At 49.0% G+C, this 25758-nt stretch overlaps 2 protein-coding genes across 3 annotated transcripts in view; one reads left to right on the top strand and one right to left on the bottom strand.

Annotated features, from left to right (window-relative positions):
- The window catches only part of TBL1X (transducin beta like 1 X-linked), a 238961-nt gene extending 228050 nt beyond the window's left edge, over nt 1-10911 (top strand). For both annotated transcript variants that reach the window (XM_049872301.1, XM_049872300.1), the window contains exons 14-17: nt 248-375; nt 2803-2968; nt 4150-4251; nt 7540-10911. In XM_049872301.1, coding sequence (XP_049728258.1) covers nt 248-375; nt 2803-2968; nt 4150-4251; nt 7540-7566 — 423 coding nt within the window. In that variant the 3' untranslated portion in view covers nt 7567-10911. The remainder of the gene's footprint in view (nt 1-247; nt 376-2802; nt 2969-4149; nt 4252-7539) is intronic.
- Nucleotides 10912-15508: 4597 nt separating this feature from the next.
- The window catches only part of GPR143 (G protein-coupled receptor 143), a 32269-nt gene continuing 22019 nt past the window's right edge, over nt 15509-25758 (bottom strand). Inside the window, exons 6-9 of the mRNA XM_049872302.1 lie at nt 25609-25717; nt 24402-24519; nt 20964-21204; nt 15509-15910 (exon numbers count right to left, since the gene is read on the bottom strand). Coding sequence (XP_049728259.1) covers nt 15819-15910; nt 20964-21204; nt 24402-24519; nt 25609-25717 — 560 coding nt within the window. The 3' untranslated portion in view covers nt 15509-15818. The remainder of the gene's footprint in view (nt 15911-20963; nt 21205-24401; nt 24520-25608; nt 25718-25758) is intronic.

Raw genomic sequence — 25758 nt, 5'->3', positions numbered from 1 at the left:
CAAGAGTCCTGCTGAGAGCCCTGGCCTTCCTCCAGCCTTTCCCTGCCTGGTACCTCCTTAACGTTTGTCCCCTCTCTGCTCGGGCACTCCTGGGCAGCAGGAGCCTGTGTGCTGTCTCTGGTCCCCACGGTGCTCCGAGCTTCTCGCGGGGCGGGAAACCTACGGAGCAGCCATGGAGTGATGATGCAGCGGCATCCCGGCTGGGGAGCCGCTGCGTGTTCATGGCGCTCTCCGTTTGCCTCCCCAGATCTGGAGTATGAAGCAGGACGCGTGTGTCCACGACCTTCAGGCTCACAGCAAAGAGATCTACACCATCAAGTGGGGCCCCACCGGGCCGGCCACCAGCAACCCCAGCTCCAACATCATGCTCGCAAGGTAGGGGACACGGTGGCAGCCAGGCGCGGCTCCTAAACGTGGCCTTGCTCGCTGTTGTTCAGGCAGCTCTCCGCCGCCGGAGTTATTCACAGACGGAGCAGCACGTTTAGCTGAGGCTTGTGGCAAGTTGTTTCAGCCCCTCCCAGCTGGCAGAAGCAGCAGCTCGCTCTGCAGGCACTGACCATACATACCTGTTAACAGACAGCCAGCTTGAGATAAACACCGGTTTAGCCAGGAGGCTGGTGGAAGGTAGTTGTTAAATGTCCAGGTTTCAAGCACCTTGTTTGGAGGCAGCTTCTGTTAAGACAGAAAGGAAACAGGCAGGTAGGCTTGGACTTGGGGCTTGTTTTGCTTGGCTCAACTTGGATGTGCAGGTGGTGGGATGTTTGACTGATGATCACAGGTTTCTCAGCCCTGAACAGATTAGGACCCCTGGTGGTACAACAGTTAAATGCTCTAGTGTAACTGAAAGGTTGGCAGTTCAATCTCAGCGGTTCTGTGGGAGAAAGACCTAGAGATCTGCTCCCCTAAAGATTTCAGCCTTGGAAACCCTATGGGGCAGCACTACTCTGTCCTGCGGGGTCGCTATAAGTCAGAATCAACTGGACGGCACCGAACAAAAATAGTGGCAGACAGATGTCACCCGACCATGTATGTAGTAGGCTCCATAGGAACCAGCACGTGAGTCAGTCCAACACCAGGATCAGAAGGAGTGACAGTAGGTGACAAAGGTGGTCTCCCCAAAACCAGCTCACTGTAGGCTGCAGCAGACAGGGTGGGAGCATCCTGACGCTGGCCAGGCCCCATTCAAAATATAATCATCCATTCTCCTCACTGTGTTTTAATGGGAATGTTTAAAAAAGCAAGCTAGTGTGATTCTCAGGCTGGATACCAGGACGCCTGGGGGTCTGGAACCATGTCTGAGGACCTGTGGGTGTTAACCTAGGCTGGAAAAGAAAGGACTGGGGAAGGAATGTCTTGTTGCCACGAAGAATGCAAGCAATTGTCATAAAGTTCTGTGGTGCACCATACACTACAATCGTTTTTGGTTTTTGTTTTTTTTTTTTTAGGTTTTTCTTTAAATAATATTTTATTGTGTTTTTGGTGAAGGTTTACACAGCCGTTTAGGTTCCCATTCAGCAATTTCTACACAAATTGTTGACCCACATCAGTTACATTTTTCATAATGTGTGGACATTCTCGTTACTTCTATTCTGGTTGTTCTGTTTCCGTTAATCTAGTTTCCCTGCCCCCCTTACGTTCTCATCATTGTTTTAAAGTCCCTGTTGACCATTTGGTCTCTTATAGATGAATTTGAAAGGAGCATAGTGATAGTCATTATTTTGTGAGCCAATCTGTTATTTAGCTACAAGGTGACCTCGGGCTAGTTTCAGTCCAAAGTTTAAAGTGTATCTCATGGCAGTAGTTTCGGGGAGTCCTCCAGTCTCAACTAGTCTCACCTAGGTCTGGTTTGTTTTTTTGTTTTGTTTTGGGGAATTTGAGGTTCTGTTCTACATTTTTCTCCCGTTGCATCAGGGTCTGTCAGTTGTGGCCCTGATATACTTACTAAAATGGTTTTTGATGGCTCAGAAGGTGCTTTGGTATCGTGTGGCACTCATCGTGACTGTAAATTATCCTGTTCGTCAGCAAGTGTAAGAGGGACCTGCCGTGGCATGGTGAGCCTTAATCGAGAGACGGAACGCCAGATAACAGCTTCTTGATACATACTCTTCTTTTAAATTCGAAAACTAACATTTGCAGCCCTCAGCAATGCGATTGTATATTTGGATGCGATTATGTTTTAATTCCTCTTGTATTAACATTTTCAGTTGTTCAGTTTGTGATTTTCCCAAATGAGCCTGTCTGCATTCGATTTAATTAATAATAAGAGATTTTACATTTTAAGTTGTAGGGTTATCTTAGAAAACTTAGCAAAAATTCTACAAAAGTATTTGTCTTCCATATCTATAAAATACTCAAATGAACGTAGATGTCAATTTGTTTCCCTACTAGCCCCACCCAGAAAAGGGTTGTTTTTTTTTTTATGGGTCACTGAGTGGTGCAAATGGTTAACACACTTGGCTGCTAACCAAAACGTTGGAGGTTCGAGTCCACCCAGAGGCCCCTCAAAAGAAAGACCTGGAGATCTAATTCCGAAAAGTCATCTATTGAAAACCCCATGGAGCACAGTTCTACTCTCACACACATGGGGCTGCCATGAGTCAGCATGCCACTCCACGGCAGCTGGTTTTCTGGTTTGTTTTGTAACTAAGGTATTGTTTTCACTACATCTGAGCGGCACATTTTGGAAGAGAAAACGGTCACCAGTGTACTGTCTCTCCCAACTTGAAAGCTAGGGAAGAAAGGCAACACATAGAAACAAACCAGTGTGTCCCTGTGGTCATGTTTTCTCCACCGTTTTGCCAGTGCTTCGTTTGATTCTACGGTTCGACTCTGGGATGTGGAGCGAGGAGTCTGCATCCACACACTCACGAAGCATCAGGAACCTGTCTACAGCGTAGCTTTTAGCCCCGACGGGAAATACTTGGCCAGTGGCTCCTTCGACAAATGCGTCCATATCTGGAATACTCAGGTAATCCCCTGACTCCCAGGAAGATGCACAAACAGTCACATTTTCAGTGACCCAGGCTCAGAACAATGACCCTTTGTACAGTCAGTGAGCTGCCCCAATCAGATGGCTCTTGGCACACCCAATTCCCCAGGCAGACCCCAGCCCCAATGCCGTGTTCCCTCTGCTTCACATAGGCTGTGGGGTCGTCCCCCCAGTGGGTACCTAGAGCAGCTCCCCACCCCCAGAGAAAGTTTCGATTTCAGTTTTCCTCGGGGCTCTTGGCCACTAAATTCATAGCTTTAAGATCATTAAGTTTATAGAGCTCTGAGCCCATCGTCTTAGAATATCTTCTTCCTTGAAGCATTCTTCTCTTTACTTTTTCTGAGCCCCTGGCATGGCATCTTCAACCTGTATCATTTTATTCTTGGGCATGAGCAGTCATCTCAGAAAAGCATTGTCCATTGTCATTACAGAAGCAGCCCTCTAGATACTGGACTGGGAGACGGCAGGGAGGGGCAGGGGGGTGCTTCCATGTAAGCTATCCAGGGCAGAGCAGCCAACTGGGGGGAAGCCAACCCCAGCCCCTTATATACTGTTTAGTCTGGAGGCAGACCAAACCTTAAGGAAGGTTGATTATATTAGGTTACGTTATGGAGGGAATTACATTATATTATGGGGGATAATTACATTGTGTTACGCGAAAGATCATTACGTTACATTACAGAAAGTCATTACATTACGGAAGGTCATGACATGACATGGCGTGACGTTACAGAGGTAATTGCATTACATTACACCATAGAGCAGCAGTTAGTCTAGTGTTGGTCAGACCACTGGGAACCGTAGCCTAGCCAAGTTGACACATAAAATTTACCATCACAGGAAGGAAGAATCTCAGATGAAGAATGTTTCAGAGAAGCTGATAGGGAGTCCTTGAGCGAAAGATGCCCATCAGACAAGTCGTGCATCCCCCTGCCACGCTGTCTTAGGCCAGGAGCTGCCTGTGGCCTCTGCGGAGATGTAGCCGTGGGTCAGCCATGCTCCCTGTGGTAGGAGCTCTGAGCTGCATGTTCCCACAGCCACAGCAGGTGTTTCTGAACATTCCTTCATGTGTTTGAAGCTTTCCATGGTAAACGAGGGGGCCGGGGGCTGCCCACCCAGGAAGTGTTCAATCTGTAAGCAACTCTTGCTTTGCCTTGCAGAGTGGAAGCCTCGTGCACAGCTACCGGGGCACCGGCGGCATCTTTGAGGTGTGCTGGAACGCGCGTGGGGACAAAGTGGGTGCCAGCGCGTCCGACGGCTCTGTAAGTGGCTCCGTGGGTCTGCAGGACTGATGCGGGGAAGGGAGATGGATGGCAAAGGCTGGACCCTGAGAGGGACCAAACGGCCCCATGCCCAGGGGGCTGTCATCAGTGGTAGGACTGGTCCTCAGCCACGGAGGGCTCAGCCAGGGCGTGGCGCACAGCAGGCACCTAGGAGTGCCTACGGAGAGAAGGAAACTTCCCAGCTGGGTCCCATCTCGGTATGCCCCACATCTGGGAATAGCCAATTGTTTATCCCTCTGAAATGCCATCCTACTCACCATGTTTGCAGTTAAGTCAGTGGTACTCAACAGGGTGATGATACCTCAACAGGGGACAGCCAGCAGTGTATGGAGACATCATGAGTTGCCACTACTGCCATCTAGGGGATGGAGACCAGGGATACTGCTCAGTGCCCTACAGTGCACAGGGTGGCCCCCACCACAGACAATGACTAGGGGGTGGAGACCAGGGATGCTGCTCAACACCCTACAGTGCACAGGATGGCCCCACCACAGAGTGACTAGTGGGTGGAGACCAGGGGTGCTGCTAACACCCTACAGTGCACAGGGTGGCCCCCACCACAGAGAATGACTAGGGGGTGGAGACCAGGGATGCTGCTCAGTGCCCTACAGTGCACAGGGTGGCCCCCACCACAGAGAATGACTAGGGGGTGGAGACCAGGGATGCTGCTCAACACCCTACAGTGCACAGGATGGCCCCACCACAGAGTGACTAGTGGGTGGAGACCAGGAGTGCTGTTCCACACCCTACAGTGCACAGGACGACCCCCACCACAGAGAATGACTAGTGGGTGGAGACCAGGGGTGCTGCTCAATGCCCTACAGTGCACAGGACGGCCCCCACCACAGGGAATGAGTGGCCCCAAAGGTCACTAGTGCCGAGGTGAGACACCTGCTCCCATCTTATCTCCAGGTCCGCGCCCCAGCTTGGGCTCAGGCCACAGGCCACCTGGGTGCCAATGCCCCCAGGAGGGACATTGCCCATTCTGATTGTCCCCCAACATGAGGTTATCCTGATATCCAAGGCAGGGGTCACAGCGGCTAGTGGCGGAGGCTCAGTGTGCCCCCCGAGTGTCCTCAGAACTGTGTGACAGCTCAGATAGGAACATTTGTGTACACCCTCAGCGGTCAGTATGTTGTCCTTTTGGTGGCCTGCATGATGCTTAATGCTGGAAGCTCTGCCACCAGTGTTTAAAATACCACCAGCCATCTGCCCAGCTGTGTCTACACTGGGTCTGCGACCCTGGTGATGGTGGCGGCTGGCCTCCCGGGTCCTACCATCACCCTTGGACGTGCACATTCCCTTCTATGTGGCTGTGCTTGGGTCGGTGTGGTAGGACCTCCAAGGCTAACCTGTTGTTGAAGCTTCTGTGACCATTCTTGGACATTGGGTGTATCCTCTCACGGTCCATGGGCAGAGCCGGCCCTCGCTGGGGCCATCGTCTCCACTCCCTCCAACACTGGAGCTGAATCTTGCTCACTTTTTTTTTTTAAGCCTTGGGAACGCCAGTCAGGCAGCTGGTATCTGGTGCTGGATGGAGTTCGCTTTTCAGCCCTTGCAGCTCAGAGGGCTCTCCCTGCCTCCGCTCAGGCTCTCATCTGTAACCACACACTTGGGAAGCCGCCAGAGGGGATAGACGCATCTTACACCAAGTAACACGTGAGCAGAGTCCACACAATTCCCAGCAGAAATTCTCCAACCACCCCGCCTTTTTGCAGTTCTTCTAATGTTACGGGCATGCGCTGCCCCAGGGCCTTTGCACATGCTGCTTCCTTCTGCTGGAACCTTCTGCAGATAACACTGAGCATGCGCCTTCAGGGCTCCACACATATCGTCCTTGCTGTTAATTTCCATCAAGTTGGCTCCGACTCATGGTGACTCCGTGCACAACAGAATGAAACATCGCCTGGTCCTGTGTCGTCTTTATGATCAGTGATATTCTCAAGTCCACTCTTGCAGCCACTGTGTACTTTGAGTGCCTTCCAACCTAGGGCCTCATCTTCTAGCACCATATCAGACAATATCCTGTTGTCATCCATAGGGTTTTCATTGACTCATTTTCAGAAGCAAATCTCCAGGCTGTTCTTCCCAGTCTTTCTTAGTCTGGAAGCTCCACTGAAACCTGTCCACGTGGGTGACCCCGCTGGTATTTGAAATACCAGGGCATAGTTTCTGGCCTCACAGCAACACGCAGGCCACCGCAGTACACACACTGACAGACAGGGTGGGCACAAATGTTATTCCTGAACAAGCCTTCCGGGTCAGGCTCTTGAAGGGAGCAAGCCCTCTGCCCACCATTGTCTGTTTCTTTCCATTGTTCATTCATACCTCACTTCATAGCACTTGTCTACGTGGCCCTTGCTTGTCCGTTCCTCACCCTTGGCACTGTTGGCATTTGGAACTGGATCATTCTCTGTGGTGGGGGCTGTCCTGTGCACAGTAGGATATTGAGCAGCACCCCTGATCTCTACCCACTAGATGCCAGGAGCATCATCCCCTTCAAATTGTGACAACCAAAAATGTCTCCAGACAGTGCCAAATACCCTGGGGGACAGGTTCATAGCAGTTGAGAACCACTGTTCTAGAATGTTCTCTCCATGGGGCAGGTACCTGGGGTGTTCACTGCTGGCTAGCAGCATATGGCACGTAGTAGCTTCTCGATGTTTGTTGCATGAATGCCTAGGTTAACTGATTCTTTGAGAACTAGGAGGTTGTGCCCAGTTTTGATCTGATTCATCTTTTTTGTGGTACGTGGTTTGAGCCAGCGGCAGAAGAAGCATAATGACTTGAAAGTAAGACTCGTAACGTGAAATTAAAAATTACCCAAAAAAAAACCTCATAAGGTTGATAACTGTGAAAAGTGTCTTTAGAAGTCTGAGTGACTTTGTTTTCTTCTTTCCTAATGTTTTTTTCTTATTGAATTTTTTTTTTTTTTTTTGGTAGACAAGAAAGGGAATTAAACTTCCTTTAATGATCAAAGAATTTAATGGCATCACACTGAAATGCAGGCCTGCAAACTTTTCCTCTAAAGAGCTAGCTTCGTGGGGCCATGTGCTCTTGTGTCATAACTACTGAACTTTGCCATTGTAGTTCGAAACCAGCCACAGACAAACAAAAAGACGTGGCCATGTTCTAATAAAACTTTATTTATAAAACCAAGTGGCAGGCCAGATTTGGTCCTCGGGGCACAGTTCACCGATGACCTCTATTCTACAGGTATCTGTGTGTTGTCTCTCAAGATGACATATTCTGTATCTTTCTTTCCAGGTGTGTGTTTTAGATCTGCGGAAGTGAACACAGGAAAGAGAATTCTAATGGACCAGCAATGTGGGGTTGACACCCTCTTCAAACACAATTCTATCAGCTCCAAAACTGTACAAACCTGACTCGCATTAGAGTGTACTTTGAAATCAACTCGTCCCTGGCTACAGGAGTCTATATATTTTTCATAACCTTCATCAAGAAGTTTCAAAAAAAAAAAAAAAAACACAACCCACAGACCTATCATAGGGGGTAAGGATGGTGTTCCACCTGGGACGTTCACTCAGCCTGGGCAACACCAAGCCACCAGCTCACGCACGCACGGTTTGGTTTCCGTCGGGAACAGGCTCCGATGGCAGAAAGGAAAAAAAAGAAAACTGTGCCAAAAAAAAAAGAAAGAAAGAGCAAAATGCTGTGATAAACCAAAAGGGGAAAAAAGGAAATTCCTCCTCCTTGTGGTGTGGTTTTTTTTTCCCCCCATCCAATTTGGATACTACAGTTGCTCTCACAAAGGACGTTTCAAAACCAGTTTGTACGGATGAAATGTGCAACTTTGTAATCCCAACACTTTCTATTTTCTAGAATCCTTTTTGGTTGAGTGGTTTTTCTATCAGTTGGAATCCTGTCGTCTGGGGGCCCTTCAGTCTGGGAAGGAAAAACTGGGTAGGGTTCATTGCCTCTGTCCTGTCCCCGGGCTCCCCTCCCTGACCTGTGTCCTTTGTCTTGTGTGTCCCAGGACACCCTCAGTAGATGCAGCCACATGGACCGATGACAGACTCTTGGATGGACAGCTTTCTCTCCCCCTTCTCCGTCTCACCTGCACTGCCCCTCAGCTACTTTCTTTCTGTCCCCTTCAGTAGTTGCTTCAGATCTTAGCATCTCGAGGGCACTTCTGACATGTAACAAGTGCTTTATATAAGAATGCAGGGCAGGGGGACTTTTTATAGGAGACAAAGAAAAAAAATGACTTATAAGAGAAAGCCCAGAGTATTTTTTGGGGAAAAAAAATTATTTTTATGTTGAAACAATTTTAAAATCTTAAAATGGCCACCAGACATAGAGAGTGTTGTGTGGTTCATATTTTAAAAGATTTTACGAAGACACAGGCAAGGTCTGAGGTAGCTTTTCCCCGTTTTTCCTTCAGCTTCACAAAAGGCAGTTAGGAAGACTCTAGTTGGAAAGGGATTGGTCCTGTGGATTAGCAGCAGGATGGTTCTGCAGCCAACGAGGAAAATTCTAGATCCTTGGGTCCAAGAGGGACATTGTCTCTGCCGGTTTGTGTTGACCTGAGCAACCAGAGGGAAAGAAATGAAGGACAATGTGCACTCTGACCCTGAGGAACGCTTCCGAAACCAGGCGGTATTGACGAAGCTGTCAGCATGCACAGTGCGATTTACGTTTCCCCTGTTAGCGACATCTTTCTCAGGCAGCGTTGCTGTCGTCGACCATTTTCCTGTGGCCACTGTTGGCTTGTCCATGCAAGGCTGACTTCAACGACCCCAAGATTTGATTTTTGTGTCAGCTCAAAAATAAATGTGGAAGGCAGGCTTTCATCCTGAAGAGGAATTGTAGAGTTAGAACGCCACTCATCATTCCTGCCACCTTTATCGGTTTTTGTTTCCCCTCTGGCAAGAGAGAAAAGGTAGAAGGTTTCCCTTAAATAATGGGTCTTTTTACTGGTTTTTTAAAAAAATTAAATGCAACTTTGTGTTTTGAGAGGAGTTCCGTTGGATCGAGTGACCTGTCATAACACGGCACTGACCTAGTTTTCAAACTAGCAATGGGGAAAGAAAGTTCTGGAAGGTAGAGGCTCTTCTCTCCTGCAGGCATAGGAATGGATGGGTGGGTGGCCAGCCTGGTGACGGTGAGCAGGTGTCAGCAGGGTGTGTGTCCCAGCAGTGAGATATGGTGATAATTAAAGGGCGGTGGCCAAAAACCAGTGGTCAGGGAAGGAAAAGAACGTCCAGTAGAATCTGCAATGTGCCGGAACCAGCTGTGGTCACTAGGGTAGATTGGTTGTTCTTGGCTAATTAACTGGCCTTTGCTTGGGTGTTTAATTATCCAAGCCCCATCTGTAGAAAGCCAAGAAGGCTGGTCTTGTAAAGAGGGAACGATCCAATCTTTGAGGACAGCAGGGAGCCCAGGTGAGGAAGGTGGGGTTCTGGATTCTGTGTGGGATGCAGTCTGTGGGGCCCAGACGAGCCCCAGGTAGAGGTGTGCTTATCCTGACAAGAGTGTCAGCTGTGGAGGACGGCCTGTTGTCAGGACATGGTTTGAGCTGTAGAAGCGCTATGGCAGATGTGTGCGCTAAGGGAGTCGTGAGCTAATCTTCACACGAAGGTAGGTAGCCAAGGTCTCACCCAAGTGTGGACTTGAGCCTCTTGATAAATCCAACCACATCCAGAATCCTTACGTTGGAGCCGAGGGATGCAAGGCCTGGGGCGGGGGCTCAATCTCTGTGCACAGTAGTGCGCCCCCTACAGGCAAAGGAGGACCAGGTCCACAGAGCTGGCCTCCCCAGCCGCCACCTGAGACAAGCTTGCCTGCCTTAGGCCACAAGGGGGACCAACCAAAAGAATGTGGCCGGTAAGCACCCCACAGTCAGAAAACGCAACCCAATCCACCGCTGTTTACCGAGCGCCCACATCTGCACGCTATGTCTGTCCTGCCGCCAGAAGCCAGTAGATTCATCCTTGTGGTCAAGGGGTAGCCCATCTGTTGCGTCGTTGACTTCGTTTACAGTCCTGAAAAACTGTCCTGCTTACGTTAGTGACCAAATTGGATGCCGATTCCGAAAGCGACCCCAGCATGACGATTCTCCAGTGAGTCTCCACTTGGGTTTGAAGTGACCAGAGCCATGCCTAGCACACACCTGGGAAAGGACGCTGCCCCATGGGGCACCCGCAGGGCTGGGCGGCACAGGGCGACCCACATTCAAACCCATGTGATGCCGCCAGACTGGACTTCTATTGAAACAGATCACGGAGCCAAGCAAAGTGCACTTTTGTCAGGTGGAAGGGTCTGCTTTGTTCCCTGTTGTTTCTCTTTTTTAATGTTTCGTTTTGCCTTCCCCCCGCTCCCCCAATTGTGTTTCTTGTCGAATGCAGAACTGTTTTCTCCGCCACTCACTGAAGTTTTGAATTCTGGCTTCTGCGGTTTTTATTGTCTGTGTCAGACGTACAGCCAGGCCTGGTTCCCCTCAGCGTTTTTCAGATTCTGTTCAGTCCACGCCCCACCCCCCCCCGCTTACGTTTGCCCTCCCGCCCCACTCACCCTCACACTCTGAGAGAAGAATCACCTTGTGCGTCGCAGCTCATTTGTTTCCAGAGAGAATCGACAGATCATATTCCGTGTCTTGAATAAATTGCTCTATTTTGATATGAGAGAACTTCGTGGGTCTGCTTTCTTGGTCTGTTCAGGAACACGCCCGTCCCCGTGGACACCCAGGAGTGAAGGCAGAACTCTGCATGTTCTAAGCGAGAAAACAGTTTGAGGGCCTCTCTCCGGGGCTGCTGAGTGAAACAGGAAAAAAGGGAACAGGGCACCGTGATTTGTTACAACGCAGCCCCGTTGCATTACAGCAGACTGAGATACATAAAAGGTACCAATAGTATCAGGAAACCCTGAAACGTGAGTTCCCTGTTCATGATTTGATTTCATGCTGGCTGTTTTAACAGTTTAAAGCAAGTGCATTTTCTCTCATTGGTTTCTCAGAGTTTGAGTTCAAGGCTTAGCGTTGAGTTACAGAAAGAGCCCAGAGTTAAAGGAAATCCTTGTCTTTTGCCCTTGGCCTCTGCGACATGCTGGCTGACTTCGAGCAAACATTGATTGATGTATCTGTGCATATGCTACTCATCATGTCCCTTGAATTAAGTGAAGGGGTCCCTGGGTGGTACAAGGAGGCTCAGGTGCTAACCATTGAGGCATCTTGGAAGAAAGGCCTTGTGATCTACTTCTGGAAAATGAGCCACTGAAGACCCTGTGGAACACAGTTCTACCCTGACACCCATGGGCACACCATAAGTCAATTGACTTGATGACACCTGGTTGGTTTTCTTGCATAATTTCATTAATGGGCCTCGCTATCCTGTTGATGGTGGGTTCAGAGAGGCCAGGGCGGCCACTCAGCAGAGGCCCTTGCTCTGAGTCCAGGCTCTCTCTGCAGGAAGGAGTCACAGTCATTTCCCTCTAGTCCTTCCTTGTTCCTACATCACAGCAAAGCGGAGGGCGAAGGACTGTCCCTGCCTTTTCTGGGCTCCTCGCTTCTAAGGATGACTACCCAGGGGGTATCCTGAGTCCCCGTGGCCTTCACCTGTGGCACCTCAGGCTCAGACTCCTGGAGGGCCTACAGATCTTGAGTTGGCAATTGAAGGCTAAACGTTAAATCAACTGTCACCTTTAGAAAAAGGGTGTCCTGTCTCCCAGCATGGTCTGGAGTATTTTTTTTTTTTAACACCTGCCAAGCTAATGGAGCATGTGTTCAGGTGGTGAATTTGGGTGATGTTCTGAGCACCCTGAATCCCAGTACAGAAACCACAGGAAGCTGCTGGGGAGAGCCACGTGGCAGGCAATGGCCCAGTGGAAATGCACACGTGGCCATGGTCACAGATGGCACCCTGGCTTCAGCAGCCACACTGGTGACATGAACAGCACCAGATGGGTCTCTTTACAGTACAGAGCGAGCAGGACTGGGACATGTGCTTGGCCACATTCTGTAGAGTTTTTGTCATCTTTACCACAGTGACTCTATACATGTTTGCCTGTTGAGACTCCAGCTTGATTTTTTTTTTTTTTTTTCATTTTGGGTACCTAAGTTTCAACCTGGTGGTGCTGCATGCGTAAAGATTATTGTTGTTGTATGTTGTTAAGTCAATTCTGTCTCATAGCGACCCTAGATGACAGTAGAACTGCCCCCATAAGGTTTCCGAGGCTGTAATCTTTACCAGGAGCACATTGACAGGTCTTTTCTCCTGCAGAGCTCCTGGGTGGATTCGAACCACTGACCTTGCAGTTTGCAGCCAATCATTTCACCATCGTGCCCCGTCTGTAAAGATTATAGCCTAGAAAACCCTATGGGACAGTTCTCCTCTACACTTTGGGCCGCCATGAATCAGAATCGACTCAATGGCAACAGGTGAGTTCTAACTGTTGATTGCTATTGATGGAAACCTGGAAATCCCTTTGAGAAATGTGTGAAAAACAGGTAGGAGGAGGAAGGAGACAGAAGGAGAAACTGGGTTCTCTTAGGCTTCACAAAAAAACACCATTTGGCTGACGACGGGGGCCTTTTTCTCAGAAGTGTCTTGCCCATACCAAGGTAAGCAAGGCAGAAGACAGGTCAACCTGGGCACGACGTGGGGAGGGTGTGGGAAATGTCTGGGGACAGGGCAGGGAGAACATTACCTATGGTACTGACCTCCCACTGAAAAGTTGGGTGAGTGTTCTGGAAACTGGTTTGAAATATAGTCACCTCCTGCAACAGGTACTTAAGAACCCTCACAAGATAGGTGACTGGATCTATATGTTCTACCTCTAATAACCATCCCTACAAAATTGCAGGTGGTGATATCTTACTCCAAAACAGGGAAAGTAAGTAGACGTATTTAAAAAGTTGTGATTAATGAAACTAAACAGACTGGCCTATGAATTAAAATCAGATGGGAACAGTCATCTTCCACTCAACCCCCACCATCCATGTCCCTCCATCGACAGCCTCCTGTTATAGCCCACCCAGACACCTGGCTCTAGGCCCCATCTCCCTCTCACCTCTTCGAGTACTCTGCCCTTTGGGTCTCCTCACCGTCACTCTCCTCCACTGGACCACCTCCCGGGCATCCAGGCATACCTGGGTGTCCGCCATCTTTAAAGGAAGACAACACGCCTCCTGAGAATCCACCTCCCCAGCTTCAGGCAGCAGCCTCCACAGGAGCCTTCCTGAAGACAGAGCCGAGTCTCTTTACCTTACTCGTCATCTGTTTGCTCAGTTACTGTCTTCTTATTTCCTAGGTTGGCTGGATGCAGCACGTTGCTGACAGCCATGTTTGTGTCCCCAGTGCCTGGCAAGTAGCCACGAGAAGGCCTCACAGTCTCCCTCTCAGCTCACCCTATCAAGCCGCTGTACCACAGGGTGCAGCTGGTGGTGCTGGGTGTCCCATCTGGCAGGAGTCGTTTCAACTAGATGATCAGAGTTCTTTGCAAGCATCAGACCCTTACTCTGGCTAATGTAAGCCACGAAGATGGCATTGGGCCACTCGGAGCTTCTCTGGGATGGCTGGAGAACCAGGCTGGGCAGCCAAGCAGACAGGAACAGCAGGCCACTTCAGGCCACAGGACTGGTCCTGTGTGACCGCCCATGCCCTGACACTACCTCCCAGACAGTCTGTGGCCGGGCCAACCACTACCCAAAAGCTCGTCTCCACAGCCCCTGCCTCACTGGCACTAGCTTCTAGCTCAAAGATGGGAGACACGTCAAGTTGGCTCTGCCCTGTCATGCGCTTGGGTTCTAGCTGCGAGGGAAGCTGAACAAGTGAGTAGCTAGCATCTCTGCTTTTAGAGTTAGGAGAGGGCTGTGCCCCAGCCTGTGGGTGGCGGTTGGGTGCTGCCAAGTCTATTCTAACTCATAGTGACCCTGTGTAACAGAGTAGAACTGCCCCATAGGGTTTTCTAGGCTGTCATCTTTACAGGAGCAGATCACCAGGGTCAGTCTGTCTCCCGTGAAGCCTCTGGGTAGGTTCAAACTACCAGCCTTTCAGTTAGCAGCCAAGTGCTTAATCATTGCGCCACCAGGACTCCTTCATCAGGTAGGGGAAACCCTCATATAGAGGTAGGGCTTCTGGGGCAGACAGAATGCCCTGCTGAGACAAACAGGGCAAACAACCCCCCAAAAAAAGTTGTCATAGAGTCAATTCCAAGTCATATAAGCTACGCCATAGACCAGAGTAGAACTGCCCGTAGGGTTTCCAAGGAGCAGCTGGTGGATTCGGACTGCTGACCTTTTTGTTAGCAAGCAAGCTTTTAACAGAAATCCTAACATCTTGGCAGCTTGAGGCCCTGGGCTGTCTGTGGCACTGCCACCTGGTTGGGCTCTGAACCCACCCACAGCTGTGTGACTGTCCAAAACAACCGCTCCAGAAGCTTCCTGGGCAGCCTTTCTAGAGAGGGCCTCTTAATCTTGATAGGAAGGTGTCACCTGGCCTTGCTGTTGGCAGTGTCCTGAGCAAATAGGGTGCCTTGCCTGGTTGCATGCATACTTGGGTGAGTTGTGACCCCAATATGAGCAAGAAAGCAAGCTTGAAAGTAAATGTATGATGGAAAAATGAAGACCCAAGCAAGAATCTGAGCGTTAAAGGCGTAGTCAGGTCCTGAGGATTCCTTAGACTATGTCATTGTTCCACACGACATGGGGACCAAAGGGTAGGATCCCTGGGGGTGCAATGGTTAGGCACTCAGCTGCAAACAGAAAAGTTGGTGGTTTGAACCCACCCAGCGGCTCCTCAGGAGAAAAGACCTGGCCATCTGCTCAGTGAAGTTTACAGCCTAGGAGACCCTATGGGGCAGTTCTGTTCTATCACATGGGGTCTCTAGGAGTCAAAATCGACTCAACAGCACCCAACAACAACATGCACCCTCTGGAGTCCCTGGCTGGTACAAATGGTTAACACATTCAGCTGCTAACCAAAAGGTTGGAGGTTCTAGTCCATCCAGAGGTGTCTGGGAAGAAAGGCCTGGAGATCTACTTCCCAAAACTCAACCATTGAAAACCCTATGGTGCACAGTTCTACTCTGACACACACGGGGGCACCATGAGCCGGAGTCCACTCCACAGGAACTGGTAAGCCCCCTCTCCGCCACCCAGGGGCGTGTGAAGAACGCTGGCCCTGTGTCTCGCTGCTGTTTGACGTCATCGGCACTGTAGTCCAGGCATTTGCTGGAGGCGTTGTTCAGACACAATCCAAGTGCTCAAGAATAACAACTTTTATTTGACTACTTTTCCAAGGACTTGGATCTGGCATTTAGATGACAGCCAGCCTCAGAAAACCTAACGGTAAAGAAAAGCCTAGATACACAGTGGGGTGGTTGGTCTAGAATGGATACTCCTTCCGATCCTAAGAGCACCCTCATGGCTCATTCCTCACTGAGAGGATCTGGAGGTGAAGTGCTAACGGGGTGACCAAAGGAAGGGGGGCAGATGCTGCCCCTTGCTGTGCAGCTGTGGACGGAGCACCATTCAAAAGAATGGGCATTCCCGAGGTTGAGAAATCTGGGGTCTGGGCCCTACCAGCCCCTCACGGGTCTCCCTGGGCTGGAGTTGAGTCGGCCTCATTTTCGTGGCGGGACCCACTAGTAGTGTGGATTTCAATCGTGCTGGCATCAGAACCTGGGGAGGAAGAGAGAGAGGGCTATGATGGTGGCTGTGGTCTGAGATGGTCCATCATGAGCCTTAGAAAACGCTCTTGGGGCTCAGCACTGTGTGTGGGACCTAAACAAGGCTGCATCACTCTTTCGCTCACTTTTGACTAAAGCATTCCAAAGGCCAGGACAGACCCTACACAACCCCCTAGGGCAATTGTTCTAGGATCCCGGGTCCATCTTCGGACTCCCAGCGCCCCCCATTCAGTCCCTAAGCTGGGCAGCTGAGTATCTCAGACAAGCCACATGGATGCTGCGTAACGTAGGAGCACAAGGCATGGGACTTTGTGACCTCAGTGCAGCTTCCCGGGAGGCAGTAAGTCTAGCGTCAAGGACCCCTTGGTGGCCTGGTCACCTGTATTCGACGCCAGGACCTGCCTCCAGGGAAGGAGGCCGCCGCCCTCTGTAGAACTAAAACCCTTCCACATTATCTTTTTCTGGGCGAGGCCTCATGGTTTTAGCAAGCTGCCCCCTCCCGAAGCTCCGTGACACCACCCACAGAGAACCTTCTCACCTTCCTAGGCCCCATGTAAACACACATGGAGCAGAGACCCTGCCTAACAAATCTTTGCCTAATCATAAACAGGCACTCCTTGGAAACCCTATGGGGCAGTTCTGCTCTGACCTCTAGGGTTGCTATGAGGCGGAATCAACTTGATGTCAACTGGCTTGGTGTTTTTGGTTTTAGTCACCACCACAGAGCAAACGCCTGGCACAGCACCTGACACGTGGAAGGGGCTCCATGAGCACATGCCGAGGGATGAGCACAGTGGGATCAGAGCCTTGGCATCCAACGGGAGCATGTGTAGAGACTGATGGGTGTAGGGAAGGGGCGACAAGAAGTACAGAGTTTGGGAAGAATGTTAAGAGTTATATGGAAACAAGGAGCTGATAAATTGTGGCGACGGGAGAGGCCATGGCTTGGAAAGGCCTAGAGAAGCCTGAGCTACAAGAAAGGTGGCAATATTGTCAGACAGGCAAGTAGGACAACATCTCCCCTCATAAGACCACACTCTGGGTTGCGGGGGGAGAAGGCAGGGTCCGGCGCTGGGTTGAGGGGACTCTGAGATGACACATGTCTGTGTGCTCAGAGCAGGTGGGATGTACTCCCTGAAGAGAGGGTGAAGGAGGCGTTTAGCAGCTAGGGAAAGGACCAACTGTGGTGTTGACCCTACAGCCAGGTCCAGCAGGAGAGTCCAGGTTGCTGACAAGGTTGGTGGGAGAAGACCCATTTGTTGGAGGGGAACCCACTTTTCCTGGAGACCGAGGACCAGCTGGGAAGACTGCTAGACAGCCCTTCCAGTTCCACGAGATTCCTGCTAGAAGGGCTGGTGGCTCTTCAAAAAGACTTGGTTCTAACACGGTCACCCACCGTTTGTGACGATGTGCCGGGCTCGTGGGAACTGCGGCTGTTTTCTGTGGGCCTCTTCCAAAAGATCTTGCGCTGCTGTGTCACATGGTGACTCGTGATCAAAGTCTGGGCTGAGCACACCCCGTGACCTCTCACTCCGGGGCATGCCAGGGTCCCGTGGTTTGAAGAGTTCCCGGTCCTTTCATCCTCCCCCGGGGCTCCACAGAAGAGAACGTTTGTGTGCAGCAGCCCGCCCTGAAGCAAGCTCCATTGGAGCTGCCACCTGAGCAGGCCTGCCTGCCGCCCTGTGAGTTCGCTGGGCACTGGGGCTTCGCACCAAGCCTCAAAGGTCTCTGTGAAGGACAATGTGCTGGCAGACCAAGGCTCCGAGAAGACAGTCAATGCAGCCACTGGGGGAGGTTGGCTAATTTCCCGTTAATGAAAGATCTGAGTATCTAAGGGGCGTTGCAGCAGGAAACTCAGGCCACAGCGACCTCATGGTGTCTGAGGGCCAAACCCCTTGCTAGAGACCCCCCTTTGATGAGCGAAGCCCACTAGGGTCCTCGGAGCCCTCCCCAGCCCCACGCAGAGCTGAGATTTGGGAAGGTGTGTTGGAGGTCCCATCTTCTCAGCGTCCATTCCTGGACCCCTTGAAAAGCTGGAGCCAGATCCATGACCAGCAGCACCGAGCAGGAACCCCAAGAGATTCCGACACCTGGGCCTGGATCCCCTTCTAGGTGTTGAATTTGATTTGGCAAGTGTGACAGGGCCCGGGGGCCTGGACTTCGTTCTCCACACTTTCCTAGCAACTACAGCCTGTGCTGCCCCTGTGTGTCACATGCTGTGGGGGAAACTCCACCTGAGCTCGACTGGTTGGTGGGCGTGAGAGAAGGCCCGACTCCTGGAGCAGGGTCTCAGAGCATTGCTGAAGGCTGGGCTGCTGGAAAAAACCCTACTCATGCGTGACACTAGGTTTCGTGGACCTATAGGGGGAGGTGGCTGGTCTCATTGCCATGAAGAGCAGAGAAACGTTGCAGATGGTGGCGAAAGACGAGAAGCCCATGCTAGCATGAGGGCTTTTCAGAACATGAGAAGAAAAGGCCTTGAAGGCAGCCTCTGAGCTCCCCACGTGCCCCTGCTCAAAAGAAACATGGCTGAGCCTCCAAGATGCCACTGCTATGCTTGGTGTCTTGGAAGCCCCACATTTGTCTCTACAGCATACTGAAAAGGGCCCCACTCACACTGGGGGAGGCACGTTTGGGGTTTGCAAAGTGCGAGATAAGGAATTGGGGAGAACAGAGTTACGGAAGAGACAGGGATTGTGGGAAATATGTGGAATTCTGGGAAAGAGGGAGAATTGTGGCAGACACAGGTAGGTAGCAGGGAATGGAGAATTATAGAAGAAACTGAAAATGTGTGAGGGCAAATGGAGAATTGTGGGAGAGACAAACTGGAAAGTATGGAATTGTGGGAAACAACAGAATTGTGGGAGAGATGAGGAATTGTGGGAAAGAGGGCATCGTGGAAGAGACAAGGAATTGCAGGGGAGAAAAGAAAATTGTAGGAAAGACTGGAGAGGTGTGAGAGAACGGAGAATTACAGAAGAAAGCCGAGATATGTGAGGAGAAACGAGAATTCGGAGGTAGAACAGGAATTTTTAAGAGAAACGTAGGAATTGTTGGAAAACAGAGAACTCTAGGAGAGACAAGGAATTCTGGGTTGTAAATCAAGAACCAGTGGTACTGAAGGAGGAAGTTCAAGCTGCAACTGAAGACGCTGGTGAAAAACAGGCCCCCGGAACTGAAGAAATACCCACTGAGCTGCTTCAACGAAGCCGTGCAGTCTGCTGGCATCTAACCGGCAGAGGCCAGGGATGCTGCCACGTATTGTATGGTAACCGGCAGAGGCCAGGGATGCTGCCACGTATTGTATGGTGCAAGGACAGGCCCCACCACGAAGAATGGTCTAGTGCCAATGTCAATAGTGCCAAGTTTGAGAATCCCTGCTCTGGAGGGAGAGTAAGCAAAAGAGAACTCCACTTCCATCTCTGTCAATCCCCTGCTGAAGAAAGTCAAAGCAGCCTTAATGTCCCTGAGCACATTCAATCTTTTTTTAAACTTTCTAACTCTCTTAGATACTCTCTCCCTCCTGTTTTAGATATCGGGGGGCGAGGGGGGCCGGGTACAATAAAGTGACAGTTATCAAAGATCTCCTTGCAAGGGTTAATGTGCTGGTACCTTTCAAATCGTTAGGGCAGTTTAACTGTCACGGATGTCAGAGCAGTGAATTTTAAATGTTTTTTCTAATCAAAAAAAATATATATATATTTTTTTTTTTTTTTTGCTAAAACAAAACCTTACAGGGGACCCTAAACCATAAGCACCTAAGAGCAGTATATTAGCAAAAATTTATTTCATAAGTTACAATTTGATTTTTCTAAAAAATAAATATAACCAATTATGAATATAACATTGCTTTAGTTGTCAACGCAAAACTCAGAAACCAGAAAGTGAGGTGAAAGTTAGCCTTCTATCAATTTCAACATCTAATTTTGTTGTGTTTTGGTTTGACTGCACCATATCAAGAAAGTCTAGTTTTAAATGGGTAAGTAGCTGAAAATGGTAGATAGAAGTTTTTAAGTCGTTCACTTTTCGTTCTCAGGACAGTCTTCGCTGAATCAGATAGGGCAGGAGAAACGTTAATCTGAGCTCTCCACCACCCATCTGTCAGTCTGTCCTACTGTGGTGGCTTGTGTGTTGCTCTGATGCTGGAAGCTATCCTGCAGGTATTTTAAATGCCAGCAGGGTAACCTGTGATAGACAGGTTTCAGTGGACCTTCTGGAGTAAGACAGACTAGGAAGAAAGGCCTGGCAATCTGCTGAAAATCAGCCCATGAAAACCGTATGAATCACAACAGAATATTGCCTGATAGAGTGCTGGAAGATGAGCCCCCCAGGTTGGAAGGCACTACACAGTCACTGCAACAAAGGACTCAGACATATCAACCGCATCTAACGATAGTGCACACAGATGAGTCAACCTACTGGCACAAACTAATGGGTCGGTGGGCTCCCAAGGGTTAATGTTTGGTAGACAACATTTTGGTATGCCTTTTTTTTTTTTCCGTAGGCAAAGATTTTAATATGAATTTGGGACTAGAATTTGAATCATTTATACGACGCCTGAAGTGCCCCCTTAGGGTTCTGCAGAGTCTGTAAATGGAAAGGACAGATTAAAGGAACTAGTTGGCTGGTGGCTTTTTGTCCTCAGTGCCCCAAGTGAGCTGGACAAACTAAACCAGGCCTACAATCTAAAGAGGTCATGGAGTATCATTCACTGTCTGATAGCAAATATTAGGAAGGAGTTGAAAGTGACAATTTATCTCATATTCAAAATGCCCCCCAGGCCAATGGGGGCCTGGTTATAATCAATACAAGACCACAAGACCACAGAGCTTCCTATCTGCACGAGAGGCGCCATTAAAATACTCAAAGGTAGGGGGTGATGAGACCCAAGATTAGCGTCCATGCCAGCTATTCTAACTGTCCACTGGCTCCATTTGAAGGGCCCTGGGGATGTCATCAACTCCTCTGGACCCTGTCGCCTTATTATTTGGTTCCAGGGTTGCTCTGGGCCCCTGGTCCTCCTGCCTTGGGAGATGGGGCATTACCTTCAGACAGCAGGCTCAGAGCCTCATCGGAAGCAAGCCGGAAGCCCGGCATCTTCTTCCTGGTCCCCTGGCTGTCACAGGGCTCAGAGGACCCCGGGGGGGAGGCGCAGGCCTGCTCAGCCTCCGGGGTCATCAGGGATTCCCACTGCAGCTGCTTCCTGGGAGAGAAGTCCAGGCTGCACCCTGTCCAGCCGTAGAAAGCCAGAGACAAGAGAAAGCCTTGGGCTGGATTCAGCATCCCCTGGATGGGAAGGAGGAGAAAGACACAGGGGGTCAGTCAGGGCATCCTAGCAGGAAGGAGAGTGGTCAGTGGTCCCACCAACAGGGCTAGAGAACTTGGGAGGGGCCCAGAACACAGGGCTAGGGCAAGACACAGATGGGCTGTTGATGCTGTGCCTGCGGTGGGCCTGAAGAGCAAAGTGGGAGGGACAAGGTGGACGAGGAGGAAGAGGGAAGAGACAAGAGGGGGAGGGAGGGGAGAGGAAGTGGGAGGAGAGGTGAGGAGGAGGAAGAGGCAGGAAGAAGGAGGGGAAGGAAGGGGGAAAAGTGAAGAAGGCGGGAAGGAGGACCAAGGAAGGGGGAAGAACAGAAGGGTTTCCAAGCTTCCTGCAGGCTGACACTGGTCACCACATCCCAGCACTTTTTCTCTCCCAACTATTTTAGTGAACTGTTTTAACTCTACTTAATATGAAGGTTCCAGTCTGTGATCTGGCATTTGGTGTAGAAGGCAACTAGGAAACAAAGGTGTTTATGCATAAAAACAATGAATCCTGCCATTATTTCGCAAAAAGACAAAAAAAAAAATTAGGGGGCAGGAATAGTTATCTGGTAAAACAGCATAATTATTTAAATTAGAAAATGCTATCAGAAAGGTTAACCTTATTGAGCCCAGTAAACAACCAACAACTTCCTGCTGCCGTCAAGTTGATTCCAACTCATAGTGTGACCCTATAGGACAGAGTAGAACTGCCCCATGGGTTTCCAAGGAGTGGCTGGTGGATTTGAACTGTCAACCTTTTGGTTAGCAGCCAGTGTCTTAACCACTGCGCCACCAGGGCTCCAATAGGAAGTATATTTAAATAACTGGAAATGTTGGGGAGAAAACCAATGTCTAGAGAGCCCCTTGCCCAATCCCCACCACTGCTACCACCAAAAATAAAACAAACGAAAAGCAAGGGAAAGAGAAAAACGCTAACATCTGGACATATCACCAAAATACATCTGAATGTCATCTGAAGCATGTTTCTCAGTTCACAAACAACGGGGCAAGGAGGCTTGATCCACCAGCTTTCAAAGATCTGGTTATTCTTCAGGTCTTGGTGAATGAGCGAGTGAGTTCAGGACACAGAATCCTTGGAGTGACAACGTGCAGGGTGAAATCCAACACCACCATCTGGTAGCAATGAGGAAATTCCATGGATTCATGCCCAGGGAGCTGAACTTTGGAAGGCCAAGGCTAGTAAGTAAAGGACTCACTCAGCTAACTTGTAATTAACCAAGCCTTATGCTTTTTTTTTTTTTTTTTTAATGCTAAAACAGATTCCTCCCCAAGTAAAAATCATACCAGGGCCATTTCTCACAGTAAATGGGAGAGAGGAGGAGGAGACAGAGACAGCACCTGTGATCCAAAAACACACCAAAGCCACTAAAAAAAAAAAAAAAATTTTTTTTTTTTTTTTTTACTTTGGTAAAACTCAAGAAAGTTGTCAACAGCCTCTTTTTTCCTATTTCATGACTTCTAGCAATAAGCTAGAAACCCTGATGTCGTAGTGGTTAAGAGCTACAGCTGCTAACCAAAAGGTCAGCAGTTCGAATCCACCAGGCACTCCTTGGAAACTCTATGGGCAGTTCTACTCCGTCCTATGGGGTCGCTATGAGTTGGAATCAACTCGACGGCAACGGGTTTGGTTTTTGGCTTTAGCAATAAGCTGGTTGCCAGATAATAAGCTGGGTCTGTTGTAAGGAGCCTTGGTGGTGCAGTGCTTAAAGCACTCAACTGCTAACCAAAAGGCTGGCAGTTCGAACCCACCAGCTGCTCCACGGGAGAAAGATGTGGCAGTCTGCTTCCGTGAAAATTTACCACTTTAGATTTAAATAGGAGAAAGATGTGACAATCTGCTTCCATAAAGATTACAGCCTTGGGAACGCTATGGGCAGTTGTACTGTGTCCTACAGGGTAGTATAAGGTGGAATCAACTCGATGCAACGGGTTTTTTTTTTTTTTTTTGGATGCCATCGAGTCAACCCCAACTCATAGCGACCCCATGTGACAGAGTAGAACTGCATCCCTAGGGTTTTCTAGGCCGTAAATTTTTTAAATTTTCATGGGGGCAGATGGCCAGGTCTTTCTCTTGCAGACCTGCTGCTACGTAGGTCCAATCTAGCCTTCCTGCTTTTCAAACGGTGTGCAAAGAGCCCTGGGAGCCAGCACAAAGCCCTCAGATCCAGCAGAAAGCCCTCAGAGCAGCTAGCTGGAAAGAGAGCAGCTTCTTTGCTTCTGAAGAAGGAGCTTTTGTCCCCTGCACCCTCCACCCTGGGCTTCTGAGTCAGAATCCGATTAAACAAAGGGTCCTGAAGGCTGAGAATGAGCCTGGAGAACACTGTGTGTGATAAAAACACGTCAACTTAACCGAGGGGACCATGTGAGACTCCAAAGCCCAGGAACCAAGGGGGTCGGCGCTGGGCTTATTTTCACATCCTCGCCAATCAGATTTTCCCCTACTTCACAAGTACCATAAATGGTCATTTAACATAGCACAAAGCACACTTTCCTGCCACCAGCTCCACGTACAGATTTCTTATTATAAATGTCATATAATCAAAATATTGAGAGGAATATCTACCCAAGACCCTACCCACCCTAACAAGCTGATAATCATTTCGTGTGTTTCCACCCAACATGTTTTTACAGATTTGCTTTTCTGTAGTTGTGTATACTATAATTTTACAGTCTACGTTTTCCACCTAATACTGGAGTTTTCATAATCATCATTCTTAACGTCTGCATAACATCCCATCAGGAGCCCTGGTGGCGCAATGAGGAAAGACCATGATTGACATAAGCATTCCCCTCTTGCTGGAAATCTGGGTTGCCTATAACACTGTGTACAACACTGTTAATGCTGTGAGGAATATCTTCACCCCATGCCTCTTCCTGGAATATTGGTCTGGAATATTGCTTCCGGACAAATTCCTAGATATTATGAATTTTCCAAATTGATTTTCATGAGAGGTACCCACTTAATAATGATTCCAACAGTGAATGAGGCTGGCTCAGTACACTGCAGCCAAGAGTGGGTAACCCAGGAGCCTATTAAAATCGCTATATATTTAAATAACAATACATTGTGAATCTGGTTTCTTTCTTTTTTTTTTTTTAATTTTTTTTTTCCTTGTTTTTTCTTCCAGGAAGAAAATTTAATATCACAATTGACCTACCATGATGACCCATGTGGTCTTGGCTGCAATCCTGACATATTTCAAGGAGCCTCTGCTGATATCTGGTTGCATTTCAAGATAGAACAAAAGACTTTCATTGATGATATTCGACAACCAGCTGTTGGAAAGGAAACAGCCCACAGGTAAAAAGAACATACAACAAAATGAGGTTTTAGACACTGGGGGTAGGGGGCTGGTTTTCCTCAAGGACTAAAAGTCCTAACTCTCGGGGGACAGATAAGCAGTTCTGTAGTAAGGGACATTCAGAATTTAATTGGAGAAATGTAGCTCCCTCTTTCAGGCTAAAGCAGAGACCAACAAATGCCTACAGCAGTAACACTCAACACCACATCAGGGTGTAAGGCTCCAGCCCTGGATCGAATTACCCAGAATTCACTCTTCCTTTGAGGAGTCACCCCAAGTTTTGATGGCAATGAAAACACATCTCAGTTTGGCATTTCATGTTGGAATGCTGTAGTGCTATTGTGGGTGGATGAGTGAACTTCGAAATGAAGAGCTGAGTGTATTTCTAGAGGGAGATAATTTACATGCCGCCCTAGGAGGGCACCCAACGAACTGCCTCGTAGCAAACAAATTATTTACACTGCCAAGACATGCCGTGTCCTTAGAAGTATCACTTCATCGCAATGAAGAGTTTTCTGATGGCCTGGGCTACGAGTCTATTTTCAGAGCATCCACCTGACGCTTTGGGGCAGGATACTAATGGTAGGGAGAACTGGGAAGAGAAAAATTTGACTCTGTTCTCTACCCTTCTAGACCGAGCTATGAGTCACCCCACTAAAGACGTGTCCATGCCCCTCTGTTGGACACAGGAGTTCTAGGATACAAATGGGCAAATAGAAAAAGCATGATCAACGGCTTTATTTTGAAGTTAACTCCAGCAATGGGACAAAATACCGGAAGCGTATGGTTGGGATGTTTGAAAACTAAACTCGGGACTTCCTGTTCTAAGGGCTTTACATACACTCTGAGTACATACAGATGTTTCCAGAAGCTCATCAACTGTGGGCTTGCTTTCCTTCTTCTGTGAATTTCCTCACAGGGCACCTGGCACAGGTTCAAAGATTCCCTTTCTAAAGACTTTTCCCTCTGGGACTTCCGAGTCACACTCAGACAAACAAAATGGCAAACTGTTTTCAGATCCCCACTAGCAATGAGAAAAAAAAAAAACATTGAAGAAGTTTACCAAATAATTAAAACCAGCATTATTTTGAAAAATCGGATCTTGATCACAGCTCCCATCCGTCTCTCGTTCTCTGTGTAAATGCCTTGTCTTCCTTTTAGCAAAGAGGCCACTGTAAAGAAGAGAAGAGAACAGCAGGTACTGTTCACTATT

The sequence above is a fragment of the Elephas maximus genome, chromosome X, assembly GCF_024166365.1.
Source record: "Elephas maximus indicus isolate mEleMax1 chromosome X, mEleMax1 primary haplotype, whole genome shotgun sequence".
Classification (NCBI taxonomy): Eukaryota; Metazoa; Chordata; class Mammalia; order Proboscidea; family Elephantidae; genus Elephas; species Elephas maximus.
This window is presented reverse-complemented; position numbering and strand designations above follow the sequence as displayed.